General features: G+C 50.1%; 1 protein-coding gene across 4 annotated transcripts in view; it reads right to left on the reverse strand.

The window, feature by feature from the left end:
• The window catches only part of SARM1 (sterile alpha and TIR motif containing 1), a 36,652-nt gene that overhangs the window by 12,623 nt on the left and 6,800 nt on the right, over positions 1-17,229 (reverse strand). For 3 of the 4 annotated variants that reach the window (XM_032163218.2, XM_032163216.2, XM_032163219.2), the window contains exons 2-7: positions 11,962-12,580; positions 9,219-9,446; positions 8,873-8,964; positions 8,529-8,764; positions 5,508-5,610; positions 5,245-5,434 (exon numbers count right to left, since the gene is read on the reverse strand). In XM_032163218.2, coding sequence (XP_032019109.1) covers positions 5,245-5,434; positions 5,508-5,610; positions 8,529-8,764; positions 8,873-8,964; positions 9,219-9,446; positions 11,962-12,580 — 1,468 coding nt within the window. The remainder of the gene's footprint in view (positions 1-5,244; positions 5,435-5,507; positions 5,611-8,528; positions 8,765-8,872; positions 8,965-9,218; positions 9,447-11,961; positions 12,581-17,229) is intronic. The other variant, XM_032163217.2, reaches the window with a different exon arrangement.

Consider the following 17,229-nt stretch of genomic DNA (forward strand, 5'->3'; position numbering starts at 1 on the left):
CTCAATCAACTCTTACACAGGGCAGTTGTCTCCCACTGCCCTGACCAAGTCAGTTCCCCTATTGTAGGCTCTGCAGAACATATTATAGTTGCAAATTTTAATTAATTAATGGGTAAATTACTCAGTATTTGTCTTCTCTGCCAGACATGAGGGATCATATCTATTTTTCACTGACCTTACATCTCAGCATCTTTCACAAAGCCCTTATAGTTAGCCCTTGCTAAATATTTAATGGATGGATGAATGAATGAATGAGAAAACATAGCACAGCAGTTAGGGTTGCACTCTGGAATCATCAAATCAGGGTTCGCATTGAGTCTCTGATACAGGCTCTACGACCTGAGGCAAAAATAATAGGTTCTCAAAGTCTCTGTTTTCTCTTTTCTTTCTTTCTTTTTTTTTTTTGGCGGGGGGCAGGGGAACAGGATCTCACTTTTTGCCCAGGCTGGAGGGCAGTGGCACCATCAAGGCTCACTGCAGCCTCAACCTCCTGGGCTCAAGCCATCCTCCCACCTCAGCCTCCCAAGTAGCTGGGACCACAGGCGTGTGCCACCATGTCCGGCTAATTTTTTGTATTTTTTAGTAGAGATGGGGTTTCACCATGTTGCCCAGGCTGGTCTCAAACTCCTGGCCTCAAGTGATCCTCCCACCTTAGCATCCCAAAGTATTGGGATCACAGGCCTGCACTACCACACCCGTTCCTCTGTTTTCTAATATATAATGGATTAATGATAGTCCCTATCATCAGGATTGTTCCATGGAATAAGCACAACATTCCATGGCAGGTCATTAGAACAGCGCTTAGCATACAGTGTATGCTTAATACGTAATAGGTGTTATTATTTCCTCTTCTGTAAAGTGAGGATAATAAAACCTACCTCAAAGCGTTGTTCTGAGGAATTATTTGCTATTAATCGGGTTCCATAAGTGCTTATTGAATGTTTTTCTTCCTCTCAAAAGGGAACCAAAGGGATTTTACTTTCTTGAGTGCAGTTCACTTGTGGTTTTCCGTATTGATTACCCACTATGTGGCTTCAGGGAAAGGAGTTTTAAAACCAGAGGCAATTAAGCACCAGAAACAACCAAAGAGGGATGACGGCGCCTCTGGGGCGGGTCCAAGACAAAGGCTCCTCCCACCTCTTTGCCATCTGCTGGGACGACAAGGGGTGCCAAGCATTCTTGGGAAGTGGAGCCTTTCTGGGGAAAGAACATGCGTAACTTCGTCCTTGACTGGCTTCCTGGGGAGCCGCTCCATTTCACAGATGGAGAGAAAAAAGCCCAGAGAGGACGGGATTTCGTCCTAAGCCACACATACGCCCCGCCCACGAGGGGCCCGTCCTCTGACCCAAGCCTCGAGAGTCCAAGTCCAGGCTGTTTCAGCCAAGCCCTGCTGCCTCTCTGCTCAGCATTGGAATGAATCCTGACCCTGCAGCAGTTTATCTGGAAATCTTTAGACATTTGTTTCATCCAGAATTATACAAAACCAAAGACAGTACAAATTGTTCATCGCACAGATTCAGAGGCTGGCCAAGAAAGGGATAATGGCGGCCGGGTGCGGTGACTCATGCCTGTAATCCCGGCACGTTGGGAGGCCAAGGCGGGCGGATCACGAGGTCAGGAAATCGAGACCATCTTGGCCAAGATGGTGAAACTCCGTCTCTATTAAAATATATATATATATATATATAAATTAGCCGGACATGGTAGCCTGTGCCTGTAGTCCCAGCTACTCAGGAGGCTGAGGCAGGGGAATCACTTGAACCCGGGAGGCGGAGGTTGCAGTGAGCTGACCGAGATCTCACCACTGCACTCCAGCCTGGTGATAGACCAAGACTGCATCTCAAAAAATAAATAAATAAATAAATAAATAAATAAATAAATAAATAAATAAAAGAAAGGGATAATAGTTTGTTCAGGATCACCTAGCTGGTTGAGAACGAAAACAATTACAGTCAAGTCCTCTGGCTGGGCACAGTGGCTCATGCCTCTAATCTCAGAACTCTGGGAGGCTGAGGCAGGCACTGAACTCCAGGCTTGAGCTCAGGAGTTCGAGACCAGCCTGGGTGACATAGCAAAACCCTATCTCTACTGGAAGAAAAGAAAAAAATGGAGTTAAGTCCTCTAAGCTGTTAAATCTACTAGATATGTATGGCTCTCCCAGGCATGGCATCTCAGCTTCATCAGTATCACTTGTCTGCTTAATCATTGATTCAATTGTTCTATAAACTTCTCTACAGCCTCTCTCTTTTTTTTTTTTGGTGCAATCGCATAGAGCCTCCTTTGTACCGTGCATGGTTTTAGGCACCAGGGACACAGATGAATGAGGCAAGGTCTGAAGTCTCATGGAGCTCACAGACACTCTTCTCTTTCTCTCAAAAGGCTGCCTGCCACCTGCTCTAGGTTATCAGCCACGTTCTTCCTGGATGCTCACCTGGCCCAGTGCCCCTCCCCAAACCAGGCCTACTACTCAGCCTCTCCTACATGGCCTCTGGGACTTGACTCCACACTCCATGTGGACTGCATTCCAGTGTCAGAGCCTTCATCCTAAAGCCCACTGCCCTGGCATCTTCTCCTTCGTGGGCTCCTTGATTTCCAGTGCTTTAAGCACAGGTCTTCTCCTGCCTTTAGACACTCCTTTACCTGGTATCCATAGTTTTTATCCAGCCAGTGGTGTGCTGGTAACTTTATAATAACTAGCTATTCATGGAGGAAGAAAACCCAACCAGCCAATCAACCAAACAAACAAAACTTTGATTTGTAGTGGTTGCCAATTTCCTTGGTGTATACTCCCACCATGGCTGATGTCAAGCTACCAACATGACATCACTGGATGTGGAGTTGTGAAGAGATACAGACAATCATCTCTGATGTCAACTGAATCCAGCGCTACCCCATCACCTCCCCTCACACCCCCTCAGATCTGTGCCATAGAATGCGGTGTGGATCTTGGGAAAGTGATGAGCTTTGGAGTCAGATAGATGGAATTTGAAGCCTAGCTTTTCTGACTTCTACATTAGTAGTGCAGCCAGGGGAAAATTATTCTACTTTTCTGAGCCTCAGTTTCTTCATCTGTGATATGGAGAAAGCAGTACCCAAGATGTATGTGGGCTTTCAGCACTGTTCTCCTCCCTACCTTTATTCCTTTGTTCATGCTGTTACCATGGCCTGGCATGCGTTCTCTTCCACTTACCCAGACTTTTTTTTTTTTTTTTTTTTTTGGGGGGCCGGAGTCTCGCTCTGTGGCCCAGGCTGGAGTGCAGTGGCGCAATCTCGGCTCACTGCAAGCTCCACCTCCCGGGTTCACGCCATTCTCCTGCCTCAGCCTCTCCGAGTAGCTGGGACTACAGGCGTCCGCCACCATGCCCGGCTAATTTTTTTTGTATTTTTAATAGAGACGGGGTTTCACCATGGTCTCGATCTCCTGACCTCATGATCCGCCCGCCTCAGCCTCCCAAAGTGCTGGGATTACAAGCGTGAGCCACCGCGCCTGGCTGAAATAAAAATATTTTAACCCCAAATATATTTCCCTGCCATATCTTGAAATTGCTCCACAAGTTTGTCTCTTGTGGGGAAAAGCCACATTCTATAGAGAATCCCCTTCCCCCCATTTTTTTCTTTTTCTTTCTAGACTCAGGAGATAATCAACAAAGAGCCAGGCACCCTTTTAAGTCTGATAAGAAACATTTTATAACCTACTCCCTCTGAAGTCTGCCCTGAGAACTTCCTCTGCACAGTAAAGCTTGGTCTCCACAACCCTTTATCTTAACCTAAACATTTCCTTTCTATTGATCCCAGGTCTTCAGATAAACTCAACTAATTATCAACCAGAAAAATTTAAAATTTATCTATAGCCTGGAAGCCCCTGCTTTGAGCTGTCCTGCCTTTCTGAACCAAACCAATGTACATCTTAAATGTATTGATTGATGTCTCGTGTCTTCCAAAAATGTATAAAACCAGACTGTGCCCTGACCACTTTGGGCGCGTGTTCTCAGGGTCTCCTGAGGGCTGTGTCACGGGCCATGGTCGCTCATAGAGTTTGACTCTTTTTGTTGACACCTTGATGCCCTCTCCCTTCTCCAAACCCCCGTGGCAAGCAAGAGGTTTGCTTACCTGGCTCAGCATTTACACCAACTTGTATGCGATCTAGTCATTTTGAGACAGGGTCCCACTCTGTTGCCCAAGCTGGAGTGCAGTGGTGCGATCTCCGCCTTCTGGGCCCAAGCGATTCCCCTGCCTCAGTCTCCTGAGTAGCTGGGATTATAGGTGTGTGCCACCATGCCCGGCTAATTTTTGTATTTTTTTAGTAGAGACAAGGTTTTACCATGTTGCCCAGGCTGGTCTCGAACTCCTGACCTCAAGTGATCCTCCTGCCTCAGCCTCCCAAAGTGCTGGGATTACAGGTGTGAACCACTGTGCCCGGCCCCGTGGGCATATTCTTGTCTCTGAGTTGACTGCTTGTCTCATCCTGTCTCTCAGATGACTACTGCATCCCTCAGCCCCAACTCCAATTCCTACTGACCGATCAATGATTAATAACCTGAAGATGCAATATGGATCTATCCATCCATGCATTCTGTTAGTATTCAATAAGTTCCTACAATGTGTCAGGCACTGAAAATACAATGATGAATTAAACAGATATAGTAGTTATAATAATTACATTAATAATAATAATTGCTACCATTATTGAGCAGTTACTATGTGCCAGCCATTCTGCTAAGCACTTCACAAATTTTAGGTTTTTTAATCCTTATAACAATGTCCTAGGGAGTTAGATACTATTATTATACCCTCTTTCCAGTAATAAATACGAAGCTTATTGGGGTTAAGTAACTTGCCCGAGGCCAGAGCCAGGATTCAAACTCTCAGTTTTGAGCTCTCAACAACTATTCCATTCTGCCTGTCGCTATGCTCTCCTGTCTCTCACGGAAGTTATTTTTCAAAGCATTTTTATCTCTCTCTGATCCTCACAACAGTTCTACAAGGTGAGTGGAACAGGTAAGTTACCCCATTGTGCAGATAAGAAAACTGAGGCTCAGAGAGCCAAAGCCTAGTCTCTTGTCCCTTGTGGTTTGCTAAAGTCCTATTACAGTCAGAGCTGTGGTTCCTGACTTCCAGCTGGGCCAAGGAGGTGCTTCAGGGCTAAGTGTGCTGCGATGTGCAGACAAGAAGGAATAGAAGACGACCCTATCTTCTGGACCACGGGCCAATGCTGGGACCGCAGAGGCATAGACGGGCACTTACCTTATGCACCCAATCCTTGCAGTCATGGTCTTGCATGCACTTGTCCAGTGCTCCAGGTGACAGCACCAGCACAAAGTTGCGGGCACCCATGACACTCTGGATGAGTTTGTCCTCGAACTTGCCTGCTTCCAGCTTCTCCACATCAATGAAGACACTGAAGCCATGCAGCTGCAGGTGCACCTTCAGGAGGCTGCAAGTAGGTCCTGTGTCAGTGCCACAGCCTTGTCCCCATGCCCCGCCGCTGCCTGCCCGCCCCTCCTCACCTGGCCAGCTGGGAACCTGAGTTCCGGCGGTAGCTGATGAAGACATCTGGAGTGTCCCCACTGGGTTTGCCACCAGTACAGGGCAGCGGGGAGTGTAGCATTTCTGAAGTGGGCAATAGGCAGCATGGTGAGGGTGGCCCCTCCGCATCACTCACTGTCAGGTATATCATCCCTTGTGGACTTAGTCCCCAGTCCACCCAGCCCTCTCAGCCCAGCCTGGGAAGGGTGGCCTGCCCCAAAAAGGAGCAATGGGGCCTACAGAAGGAAGGTCATGTTATTGTTGGGTTCCTCTTAGGAGGCAGGCACTGTGTTCTAGGGACATTGATATGCATGCACTTCCAGCCCTGACCTCTCTCTGGACCTGCACAGCCAGCTGCCCACAATCACTCCAAATTCAACACACCCCGAATCTCCCCCTCATTCCTTCTTCCCTATTTCCCACCAAAGCCAGACACCTGGGTATCAGCCTCAACTCCTGCCTCCCATTTAATTTATTCAACAAATACTTCCTAAGCGCTTGCTGTGTGCCAGGACTATCTTCAGTCCTTGAGATTCAGCAGTGAGTAAAACAGACAGCACTCTGCTCCTCTGGAGCCATGCTCAGTGCCAAGCGCCAGGCACCGCATTCTGGGGATTCTACCCACTAAATATCCCGGACTCCAGCCTCTGGGCCCTTCCCTGGCTCAATGCCAGCCTCCTCAATGGCCTCCCCAAACCCAGCTAGGATTGCCCAGTCTAGGCCGGGCGCGGTGGCCCACACCTGTAATCCCAGCACTTCGGGGGGCCCAGGTGGGTGGATCACTTGAGGCCAGGAGTTCGAGACCAGCCTGGCCAATATGGTGAAACCCCGTCTTCACAAAAAATACAAAAAATTATCCAGGCATGGTGGCACATGTCTGTAATCCAGCTACTCGGGAGGCTGAGGCACGAGAATCACTTGAACCCAGGAGGCAGAGGTTGCAGTGAGCCAAGAATGCACCACCGCACTCTAGCCTGGGTGACAGAGTGAGACTCTGTCTAAAAAAAAAAAAAGAAAAAAGAAAAGAAAAGAAAATAATTGCCCAGTGTAGTCCATATGCCACAGCTACCAGAACATCTTTCTAAAACCCAAATCTAAGCATGTCACTCCTCCCACTTAAAAACTATGCATAGCTCCCTACTCACTATACAAACTATTTTTTGTAAACTATTTTTGCCCTAAGATTTTCCTGTTGTTTAAAAATGAAATCCTGCACCAGGTGCGGTGGCCCATGCCCACAATCTCAACACTTTGGGAGGCTAAGTTGGGAGAATTGCTTGAGGCCAGGAGTTTGAGAACAGCCTGGGCAACATGGTGAAACCCTGTCTCTACAAAAAATATAAAAATTAGTTGGGTGTGGTGTTGCACACCTGTGGTCCCAGCTACTTGGGAGATGAGGTGGGAGAATCACTTGAGCCCGGGAGACTGAGGCTTCAGTGGGTTGTGACTGCGCTAGTGCACTCCAGCCTGGGTGAGGGAATGAGACCTTGTCTCAAATTAATTAATTAAAATAAAAATGAAATCTTGAAGTTTTAATGGGAGCTGCAATGTAAAAATAATAAAAGCCAACCTGCTTTGGTTGAAGCATTAGAATGCAGCCAAAGCTCGGTCCCTTGTGTCTTGTGGGTGCTTAGTCTGTAATTGCTGAATGAAAGGATAAAATGAAAAGAATTCATCTTCTTATAATATTTAGACATAACCCTCATAGACAACATTTGTTTGTTTATGAAGCAGAAAGACAAGGGCTCAAGTCCCAGTTTTGCCATCTAATGACTTTTATGACCGTGGGAAATGTATTTGAATTCTTTAAATGTTAGTTTCATTATCTTTAAAAGGAACACCCATGATGGAAATATTCTATATCTTTAATGATGATGGTGGGGGTGGGGGTGGGGGTCACACAGATGTCTTTCAGAACTCCTCAGACTGATACTTTTTTTCTTTTTTGAGATAGGGTCTCACTCCTGCTGCCCAGGCTGGATGGAGTGTAGTGACCTGATCACAGTTCACTGCAGCCTTAACTTCCTGGGCTCAGCTGATCCTCCCACCTCAGCCTCCCAAGTAGCTGGGACTACAGGTATGCGCCACCACACCCAGCTAATTTTTTGTATTTTTTTGTGCTTTTAGTAGAGACGGGCTTTCACCGTGTTGCCCAGGTTGGTCTCAAACTCCTGGACTTGAGCGATCCGCCTGCCTTGGCCTCCCAAAGTCCTAGAATTACAGGCATGAGCCACGGTGCCCGGCCCTCAAACTGGACACTTACTCCTCTTTTTATTCTTTCAAGAGTTCTTTAAGGCTGATTTTAAAAACTGAACACTCATTGCATAGCATCAATGTAGAGATTGATGGGATAGTATCTTAAAAACCAAAAAGAGTACCCTGTAATTGACAATAAAGATTAGCTAAGTAGTAAATTAGTAAGTTAAAATAAATTAGTAAATAAGGAGGGTGGCTACAGGCCTAGAATTCACTCTAAACCACCTCTAGACCCAAATTTTGTAAGCTGTTGGCCAATAGGATAACACACACACGCACACCCTTCCCGCCTACACCCCACTGCATGGACTCTCCATCGGCCGCTGCCTCTGCCTGGGCTGCCCTTCCTGTTGCCACCCCTCCCTGCCAGTGCATCTCTCAAGACATGGTCAGGCATCCTGTCTTCTCTGAAATCTAGACCTGGGTGGATGGGGTGGGCTGAGCTTCCTCTGTGCTCCCACTGGAGTCCACCTGGGTAGCTTCCTGCCGGGGCCGCCTGCCTGTTTAATACCCTCCTTCCTCCCACCGCCTACCCACCTCAGACTGGGAACTTCTTGAGGCAAAGTGCAACGTATTCATCTTTACATCCTCAGGGCCCAGTGTGACCCATGTTTGTGATCAATCAATCCACGGTGAGGCTGGAAGGCTCCGCCCCGTGTCTCCCCTCACCCTTCCGGGGCCGCGGCCGCGGCCGGGGCTGGGGCTGGGGCTGGGGCTGGGGCGGGGTCCCGGGCGGGCGGGCTGACCTCTGGCCGCCGTGAGGATGCGGGCGCGGTGCACGCCCAGGTGGATGCCGCAGTCTTCCAGCAGCTGCTGGTCAGACACGCGGTGCAGCAGGGAGCGGTCCAGGCCACAGCTGACCAGGCCGTAGGTGTACTGGCGGAAGCGCGGGTCCAGGCTGCCCAGCCAGTCGGCCAGGTTGCTGCGGTCGCACGTAGAATAGTTGGCGAAGGTCTTGAGCTCCGTGAGCTCCCTAAAGAACCTGCACCCCACGGAGGAGAAGACGCTGAGGTCCAGACTCGGACGGGCTGCGGGCGAGGGGGCGCTTATTTAGACCTAGCTGGGGTCCGGCGGGCAGGAGGCTGCGTACCTCTTGCGGGTGATGCCCGATTTCATGCCCAGGTCGGTCTGGAGTTCCTCCTCCGTGAGCCGCAGGAGCAGGTCGCCATCCACCTGCTGCTCCTGGGGGAGGAATCGGGTGTCAGGAAGGGCTCTGCTACTCCGCCCTCGGACCTCGAGCACAAGATGCAAGGGAAGGAACTGGAGATGGCGTGGAGGAGGCGGATGGGACCTAGATCAGAGCCGAGTGACCGCAACGGTGGCTGCGTACAGGCTTCCCGCCCCCAAAAGCCACCCCGGCGCCACGGGGGTGCGAGGCCGGGAGGGAAGGCAGTCCCTGTGCACAGGGCGCCAGCTCTGACTCCGGGGAGGCGTACCCCCCGCGACTCTACCCGGAAGTTCTCGCAGTACTTGGAGAAACCGATCTGCTGCAGCCACGTCTGGACCTCGGCCTCCTTCCAGCTGGGCACGGAGGGCAGGATGGGCCGTGGCACCTCCTCGCCCAGCAGGCGCAGCGCGCGCTTGGCCAGCGCCGACTTAGTGCCATTGGTGGAGTAGGAAACCAGGCGTTTCAGGCTCTGGATAGCGCCGATGTCGCTGAACACCTAGGGAGGGAGTGAGGGGAGGGCTGTAGGTTCCACCACCTCTCCAGGTGCCCCCACACGTGCCCAGTCCCTCTCCTTGTCTCTTCTCACAACTCAAAGTTCCTCCATCTGCCCTGGCCCCGCCTTCAGCCACTAAGTCATGGGGCCCTGCGGATTCCCCCTCCTGAAGTTCTCTCAATTCTTGACCAGGTCCTGACTCGGATGGGTTGGGGGCGGAGGGGCCTATCCTTCCTTTATATCCCTTCTACAGCATCCACCGGCCCTGGAATAAAGTTGAGCTCTCAGCATAGCGCCAGGCAGGGCACAGTGCAGCTGCCCATCACTCCCAGTTCACCTCGCCTTCCACTAACACTTCACACACACACGCACACGCACACATTCCAAGGCTTTCACACCTTTGGGTCTTGGCCCACTATGTTTCCAAACCCTTAGTTCTTCCAGTCTGCTCATGGGAATCCTCCCACTCCACGGAAACCCTACTCATCCACCAGAATCCAAATTGATTGGCACCTCCTTCATGCAGCCTGCTGTGATTCCCCCACATCCTGGCCCACACCTCCAACGAGGACTTATACCACACTCTGAATGCCACTGTCATTGCTTGACAATGCAACTTCCACTGGAGTATAAGCTGAGGACATGTCTTAGTCACTACTGGAAACCTGCATCTGGCACTATGAAGGACAGAGTTGGACTCGAGATGTCTTTGTTGAACTACACTCACTTGGCCTCAATGGGAAAGGGGTGACAGGCTGGTGATCATGGTTGCGGCCCAGATCCAATCCTTGGGGTCTTCACTCCCTACTTCCTTTAAGACCCTTTTCCCTAAGCAGAATGACCTGCCTCTCCCTGACCCAGCTCTGGAGTGCAGAGAGAAGAACCAGAAGTTCCTAGAACACTGGATGTTGAAAGAGGCCCCAGAGACCCCCCTAACATAGCAGCCTCCTTTTTCTTTTTCTTTTTTGAGATGGAGCCTCACTTTGTAGCCCAGGCTGGAGTGCAGTGGTGCGATTCTGGCTCACTGTAACCTCTGCCTCCCAGGTTCTTGTGATTCTTCTGCCTCAGCCTCCCGAGTAGCTGGGATTACAGGCACCTGCCACCATGCCCAGCTGATTTTTGTATTTTTAGTAGAGACAGAGTTTCACCATGTTGTCCAGGCTGGTCTTGAACTCCTGACCTCAAGTGATCCACCTGCCTCGGCCTCCCAAAGTGCTGGGATTACAGGCATTAACCACCTCACCCAGCCAGCAGTCTCTTTTTGATCTGTAGGGACACACACGATGGGTGAAAATCATCTGTAAGACACACTCCTTTGAGCACCCCCAGATGACAGCTGGGGTACAGACAAGGTGGGCCATGGGGTATGCACCACATCTCTGTGCACCAGCTATCACCAACCTCCAAGTATCCACAGAAAAATGCAAAGAAGAGAGAGTGACATTGTAGGGAGAATCTTCAACCTGTAATATTTTAAAAACAAAGCCCAGCTGGGCGATGTGGTGTGTGCTTGTAGTCCCAGCTACTTGGGAGGCTGAGGCAGAGAGGATGGCTTGGAGCCTGAGAGTTTGATGCCAGCCTAGGCAATATAGTAGAACTCTGTTTCCAAAAAGTACAATCCACAAACTTGTGGTGCTAAAACTATCCCACACCCAGGGTAAGAACTGCTGCTGTGGTCCAATTCATTGAATTTTCCAGAGGATAAAAATGAGGCCCAGATAGAGGCCTAGAGAGGGGATGCCAGGTGCTCAAGGTCACACAGCAAGTTAAAGCAGTGGGCAAAGGTCATTGGTGGATTAGACCCTGGACATGAGGACCCCTTGGGACTCTGATGGGGGTTATCTGGCTGACACACTGATGTCCTGTCCCAAGCCCCAGGCCTCTGTCTCTAACAGCCATCTTGACTTCAGACACAAAAGTCTACACTACCCACTGAAGCTCCCCAGCTGGGCATCTCTCAGGCATCTCAAACTCCATATGTCCTGCAGAAGTCACTTTCTTCCCCTTCCCCACTTCCACTTGTCTCTCACCCAGTTCACCTTATTCATTGCCTACGTTCAGGGCCAGGAGTCATCCTCAGCCCCTCTCTCTCCTTCTCCCAGCCACCAAGTGCTAACTCCATCTCTTAAACATCCCTTGAATCTGCTCTCTGCCACTGGCATCCCTGTCTCCCCCTTCCCCCAACGCCCACCCCTGCAAGTCATAGTTTTTTATTGGGTTGCCTTGCCTCCATCCTCACCCTTGCCAAGCCCCATTCCACACAGCAGCTAGGATGATCTTTGTAAAACACAAGTGTCCTCTTGCTTAAAATCTTCTTAGTGTCTTCCTCTTGCCCCCAAAACCAAGTCCAAACTTCGGGTCTTGCCTTCAAGGCCAAAATGATTGGCCCCCTCCTCCTTTGTCTTGCTTCACCTAATTCTAATGTGTATTTCAAGACCCGGTTGAATGTGACTTCCTCTGGGAAACCTTCCCAAAGGCTCTCAAACCCCTGATCCACCCAACCCACATCTGCACCCACCTTAGTCTTGCCTTGCAGGCTTTTGATGGCAGCCTCGGCGCAGAGGTAGAAAGCTCCGATGCACTGCGCCTCCAAGCGGTTAGAGTCGAGCAGCGGTACGAGGCGCTGCAGGTCGTCGGGCCCGCGGCCCTGGCTTGTGTCGCTAGCGTCCACCAGACAGCGGGCGAAGCGGCCAGGGTCCAGCGAGGCCACAAGCGGCTCCACGAGCGCCAGCGTGCCCGAGCGCTCCACCTCGCGCTCCACTTCCTTGTTAGTCGCCAACACCGCTACTGCGAGGCAGGCGTGCAGCCGAAGCAGCTCGTCCTCCTTGGAGAAGGCGAGCGGGAAGAGCCACTCGGCTGCGCGCTTCTCCACCATGCGCCGCTGCACCGCCTGGCCCCCGTGCAGCGCGCAGTTGCCCAGCGCCAGCGCGCAGTGGCGCAGCAGCGCGGGGTCAGTGCGGCGGCACCAATACAGCACCGCGTCCAGGCCGCCGGCCGCCACCAGCCTCTGGCACGTCTCCTCCGAGTGCTTGAACATGTGCTCCAAGATGCCTGCCACGCTCCGCGCCAGCTCAACGGGTTCGCGCTCCTTCGCCAGGTTCAGGATCACGCCCAGCCCAATGCGCGCCACGCGGTCTCTGCCCAGTGAAAGTGGAAGGAGACGGTGGAATTGCCGCAGCTTGGGGAGCTTGGCTTGCCCGTTTGGGGCCTGGTCACTAACCCTTTCTGGGCCTCACCGGCCTCATATAGGGGAGAGCATTCCCCTCCCTGCTCCCCACCCTCACCTGCTCCCCTGGGAGGACCCCACTTCTCGGATTCTAAGGGTGCTCTATTCTGGCCGAAGCCATTCTCCCCCTTCCTCCTCCCCTTGAGAGGCAGTATGTGTGGTGGCTAAGAGCTTCATCTCAGGAGCTGATCCCCCTGGGTCCTGGTTTCTTCTCAGCCCGTTTTCTAACTGGGATAAAGGAGACCTTTGGGCAGCTTCCTTTATCTCTCTACCTTGCTTTCCTTATCTCATAAATAGAAATACCTGCCTCATAGGATTTTTTTGTTTTTTTGAGACGGAGTCTTGCTCTGCCGCCCAGGCTGGAGTGCAGTGGCGCAATCTCGGCTCACTGCAAGCTCCTCCTCCCGGGTTCACGCCATTCTCCTGCCTCAGCCTCTCCGAGTAGCTGGGACTACAGGCGCCCGCCACCACGCCCGGCTAATTTTTTGTATTTTTGGTAGAGACGGGGTTTCACTGTGGTCTCGATCTCCTGACCTCGTGATCCGCCCGCCTCAGCCTCCCAAAGTGCTGGGATTACAAGCGTGAGCCACCGCGCCCGGCCCTCATAGGATTATTATCAGGACTAATGAGATAAGCTTTTTTTTTTTTTTTTTTTGTGGATGACAGAGTCTCGCTCTGTCACCCAGGCTGGAGTGCAGTGGCGCGATCCCAGATCACTGAAAGCTCCGCCTCCTGGGTTCACGCCATTCTCTTGCCTCAGCCTCCCAAGTAGTTGGGACTACAGGCGCCCGCCACATACTCGGCTAATTTTTTGTATTTTTAGTAGAGACAGGGTTTCACTGTGTTAGCCAGGATGGTCTCGATCTCCTGACCTCGTGATCCGCCCACCTCGGCCTCCCAAAGTGCTGGGATTACAGGCGTGAGCCACTGCACCCAGCCGAGATAAGCCTTACAGAGTGCTTGGCACAATGCCTGGCACATGGTAAAAACTCAACAAATATTAACTTGTCCTAATTTGAAGTGTCACTTGAAGCACACCACTCTTACCCTTGCCTTTTCCTCACTCCGTGGCCCATGACTGGGGCACATCTACTCATTCATTCAACTGATGTTTCCTGAGGACCTCCCCTGTGCCAGGCACTGCACTAGGGGCTGAGGTTTAACTGAGACTGGCCGGAGCTTATCCTCAGGGCGATGGAGGAAGACATAGACAAGAAAACAACGAGCGAACCAGATCGTAGTGATAGGGCCTTGGCGCTAGCAAAACAGGATGATGTAATGGAGTGTGCCGAGAGGAGGAGTATGTGGGAAGAGGTGACATCTAAGAGCTTAATGTGAAGAAATCCCTGTGTGCAAATATCTGGGAGGAGCATAACAGGCAGAGAGAGGAGCAAGGATGAAGGCCTGAGGGCAGAGGAGCTGACGTGTTTGAGGAATAGAAAGAATGCCAGAGGTATTGCAATGTCTAAAACCAAAAAGGGAAAATGTAAGACCAGGCTGGGCAAGGTGGCTCATGCCTGTAGAATGCTTGGCACAATGCCTGGCACATGAAGGCCAAGGTGGGAGGTTCACTTGAGACCATCCTGGACAACAATGTGAGACCCTGTGTCAAAAGAAAAAAAAAAGAGAGACAGAAAAAAAATGAAAAGAAAAAAAATCAGTGAGGGGTTTATATGTAGAATATATCAGCAAATATTCAAATAAAGAAGAAAAAGGTAATAAATTCAAAAGAAAATGGGCAAAGGACATAAACAGGCAATTGACAAGAGGAAATCCAAAATTTGAACAACCAGATAAAGAGATGCTCTAACTCATTAGTAATCAGAGAAACGAAAATTAAAACAATAGCTATTGCTACCTGAAATGTTCTTCAACAAAATCCTCTTCCTGGTTCGTCATTCCAATGTCTGCTCAAATGTTACTTCCTTCCAATCATCCAATCTAAAGGCTTTTCCCCATCACTTTCTAACTCATTACCTTATTTTATTGTCTTCAGGGCATTTAATATCTGATATTATATTAATAGTCTACTTGTTTGTTAGTTCCATAGACCAGAAACCTTATCTGTCATTTTTTTTCTTAAAATGATCTAGGCCAGGCGCGGTGGCTCACGCCTGTAATCCCAGCGCTTTGGTAGGCCGAGGCAGGCGGATCACAAAGTCAGGAGATTGAGACCATCTTGGCTAACATGGTGAAACCCTGTCCCTACTAAAAATACAAAAAATTAGCTGGGTGTGGTGGTGGGTGCCTGTAGTCCCAGCTACTCAGGAGGCTGAGGCAGGAGAATGGCATGAGCCCAGGAGGCGGAGCTTGCAGTGAGCCGAGATGGTGCCACTGCACTCCAGCCTGGGTGACACAGCAAGATTCCATCTCAAAAAAAAAAAAAAAGATCTAAATGGAGAAAATGACCCTTTCCTAGAGTTTCTTCACCTAAATCATTTTATTTTATTTCAAAGGCCATTCCCACTCTCCTTTGTCCCTGACCACTCTCCACACACATACCTTGAATAAAATGTTCACTGGCAGAAAACAAACAAACAGAAAACCAGCTACCACATTACACCTGTTAGATGGGCAAAATCAGAAGCTGAACAATACAGGCAACCTCTCCCAAAGAGATTGTCATATAGATAGACAAGAGCACTTAGACAAGGATGTTCACTGCAGTGTCATTTGTAGTGTGAGGAAGTTGGAGGCAATCAGTATCAAGCTTGGGAAGAGTCAGGTGACATGGGCAGGTGCCTACTCTGTAGGATTTGGGGGGAGGTCCAAGTGACTGAGCAGGTGATAACACAGCAACATGAACCTGGACAACATAGCCTGGGCAACGTAGCAAAACCCTGTCTCTACAAAATCAAAAAATTAGCCACGTATGGTGGCACAGGCCTGTAGTCCCAGCTACCTGAGAGGCTGAGGCAGGATGATAGTTTGAGCCCAGTAGGTTGAGGCTACAGCGAGTCGTGATTGGGCCACTGCACTCCAGCCTGAGCATCAGAGCGAGACCCTGTCTCAAAACAAACAAACAAACAAACAAACAAACACCCAACAAAACCCAACACTGAGTGGGAAAAAGTAAGAAATAGAATGTGCTATGTGACACAGCACTATTTATATACATTAAAAATACATGAACACAAAACCAGGAATAAAGATTTAAAGATTTTAGCAGAACACAGATAGAAAGATACACATTAGATATATTGAATGGTTCCCTATGGAATTAGGGCAAGAGAATAGTGTGGGCATTAGTCAGGAGGAGAAGGAGAGATTGCACTTCAGGCACAGGTGTATGCAAACAGTTGGAGGTGTTGGAGAGCTGGTGCGCTTGGGGAGCTGCCCACACTTCCATGGCTGAGGCAGAAGATTCAAGGGGAGAGTGTGAAAAGAGATCGGACCTGGGGGCCTTTTGAGGCACCTCAAGGCATTTGTATTTTATCTTGATGTCAAAGAGAAGCCACTGAAAACTATCAGGGAGGGGAGTGGCCTGGCCATATTTGGGTTTTAGAAAAGTCACTCTGGCTGTGGTGGAGAGGACAGATCCAACAGCGAGAACTTGGAGGCCCGCTGAGCAGGTGGGAGAGTTGCCACATCCTGGGAGAGGTTCAGGCTTCCTGCCTTACTGACCTCCACAAATGATGTCTTCCACAGATGGCCGGGCGCAGTGGCTCATGCCTGTAATCCCAGCACTTTGGGAGGCTGAGGCAGGAGGATCACTTGAGGTCAGGAGTTCGAGACCAGCCTGGCCAACATGGTGAAACCCCGTCTCTACTAAAATTCAAAAATTAGCCAGGTGTAGTGGTGTGCGCTTGTAATCCCAGCTACTCAGGAGGCTGAGGCAGGAGAATCACTTGAACCCAGGAGGCAGAGGTTGCAGTGAGCCGAGGTTATACCACTGCTCTCCAGCCTGGGTGACATAGTGAGACTCCGTCTAAAAAAAAAAAAAAAAAAAAAAGTGATGTCCTCCACAGGTGACATTATTGCCAGAGAGGTAGAGGCCCAGCCAGCAGTGGAGTCCTTGCCCAAAGGGCACCACAGTGACCATAGTGCATGTGATTTTGTGTCCACTGCAGAACCTAGCTGAGTCTGGAACATGCCATAAGCTCACAGCTCACTGCAGCCTTGGCCACCTAGGTTAAATTCATCCTCCCAACTCAGCCACCTGAGTAGCTGGGACTACAGGCATGTACCACCATGTCTGGTTAATTTTTTTGTTTTGTTTTGTTTTACTTTGTAGAGACAGGATCCCATTATATTGCCAGGCTGGTCTCAAACTCCTGGGCTCAAGCAATCATCCCACTTCGGCCTCCCAAAGCGCTGGGAATACAGGCGTGAACCACCTCGCCTGGCCCAGTTATTCCTTTTACCAATGAGAAAACCAAAACTCAGAGAGGTTACATGACATGCCCAGAGTCACACAGCTTCTGAGAGGCACAGCTGACATTTGAACCCAGATCTGCCTGTCTCCAGAGTTCAAGATCCTTCACCTTCACTTTGCGTTTCTAGACATCTGACTACATAAATGCCTAGAATATAAGAGCCAGGATGTGCTTAAGAAATATC

Source organism: Hylobates moloch, unplaced genomic scaffold, assembly GCF_009828535.3.
Source record: "Hylobates moloch isolate HMO894 unplaced genomic scaffold, HMol_V3 SCAFFOLD_10, whole genome shotgun sequence".
Lineage (NCBI taxonomy): Eukaryota > Metazoa > Chordata > Mammalia > Primates > Hylobatidae > Hylobates > Hylobates moloch.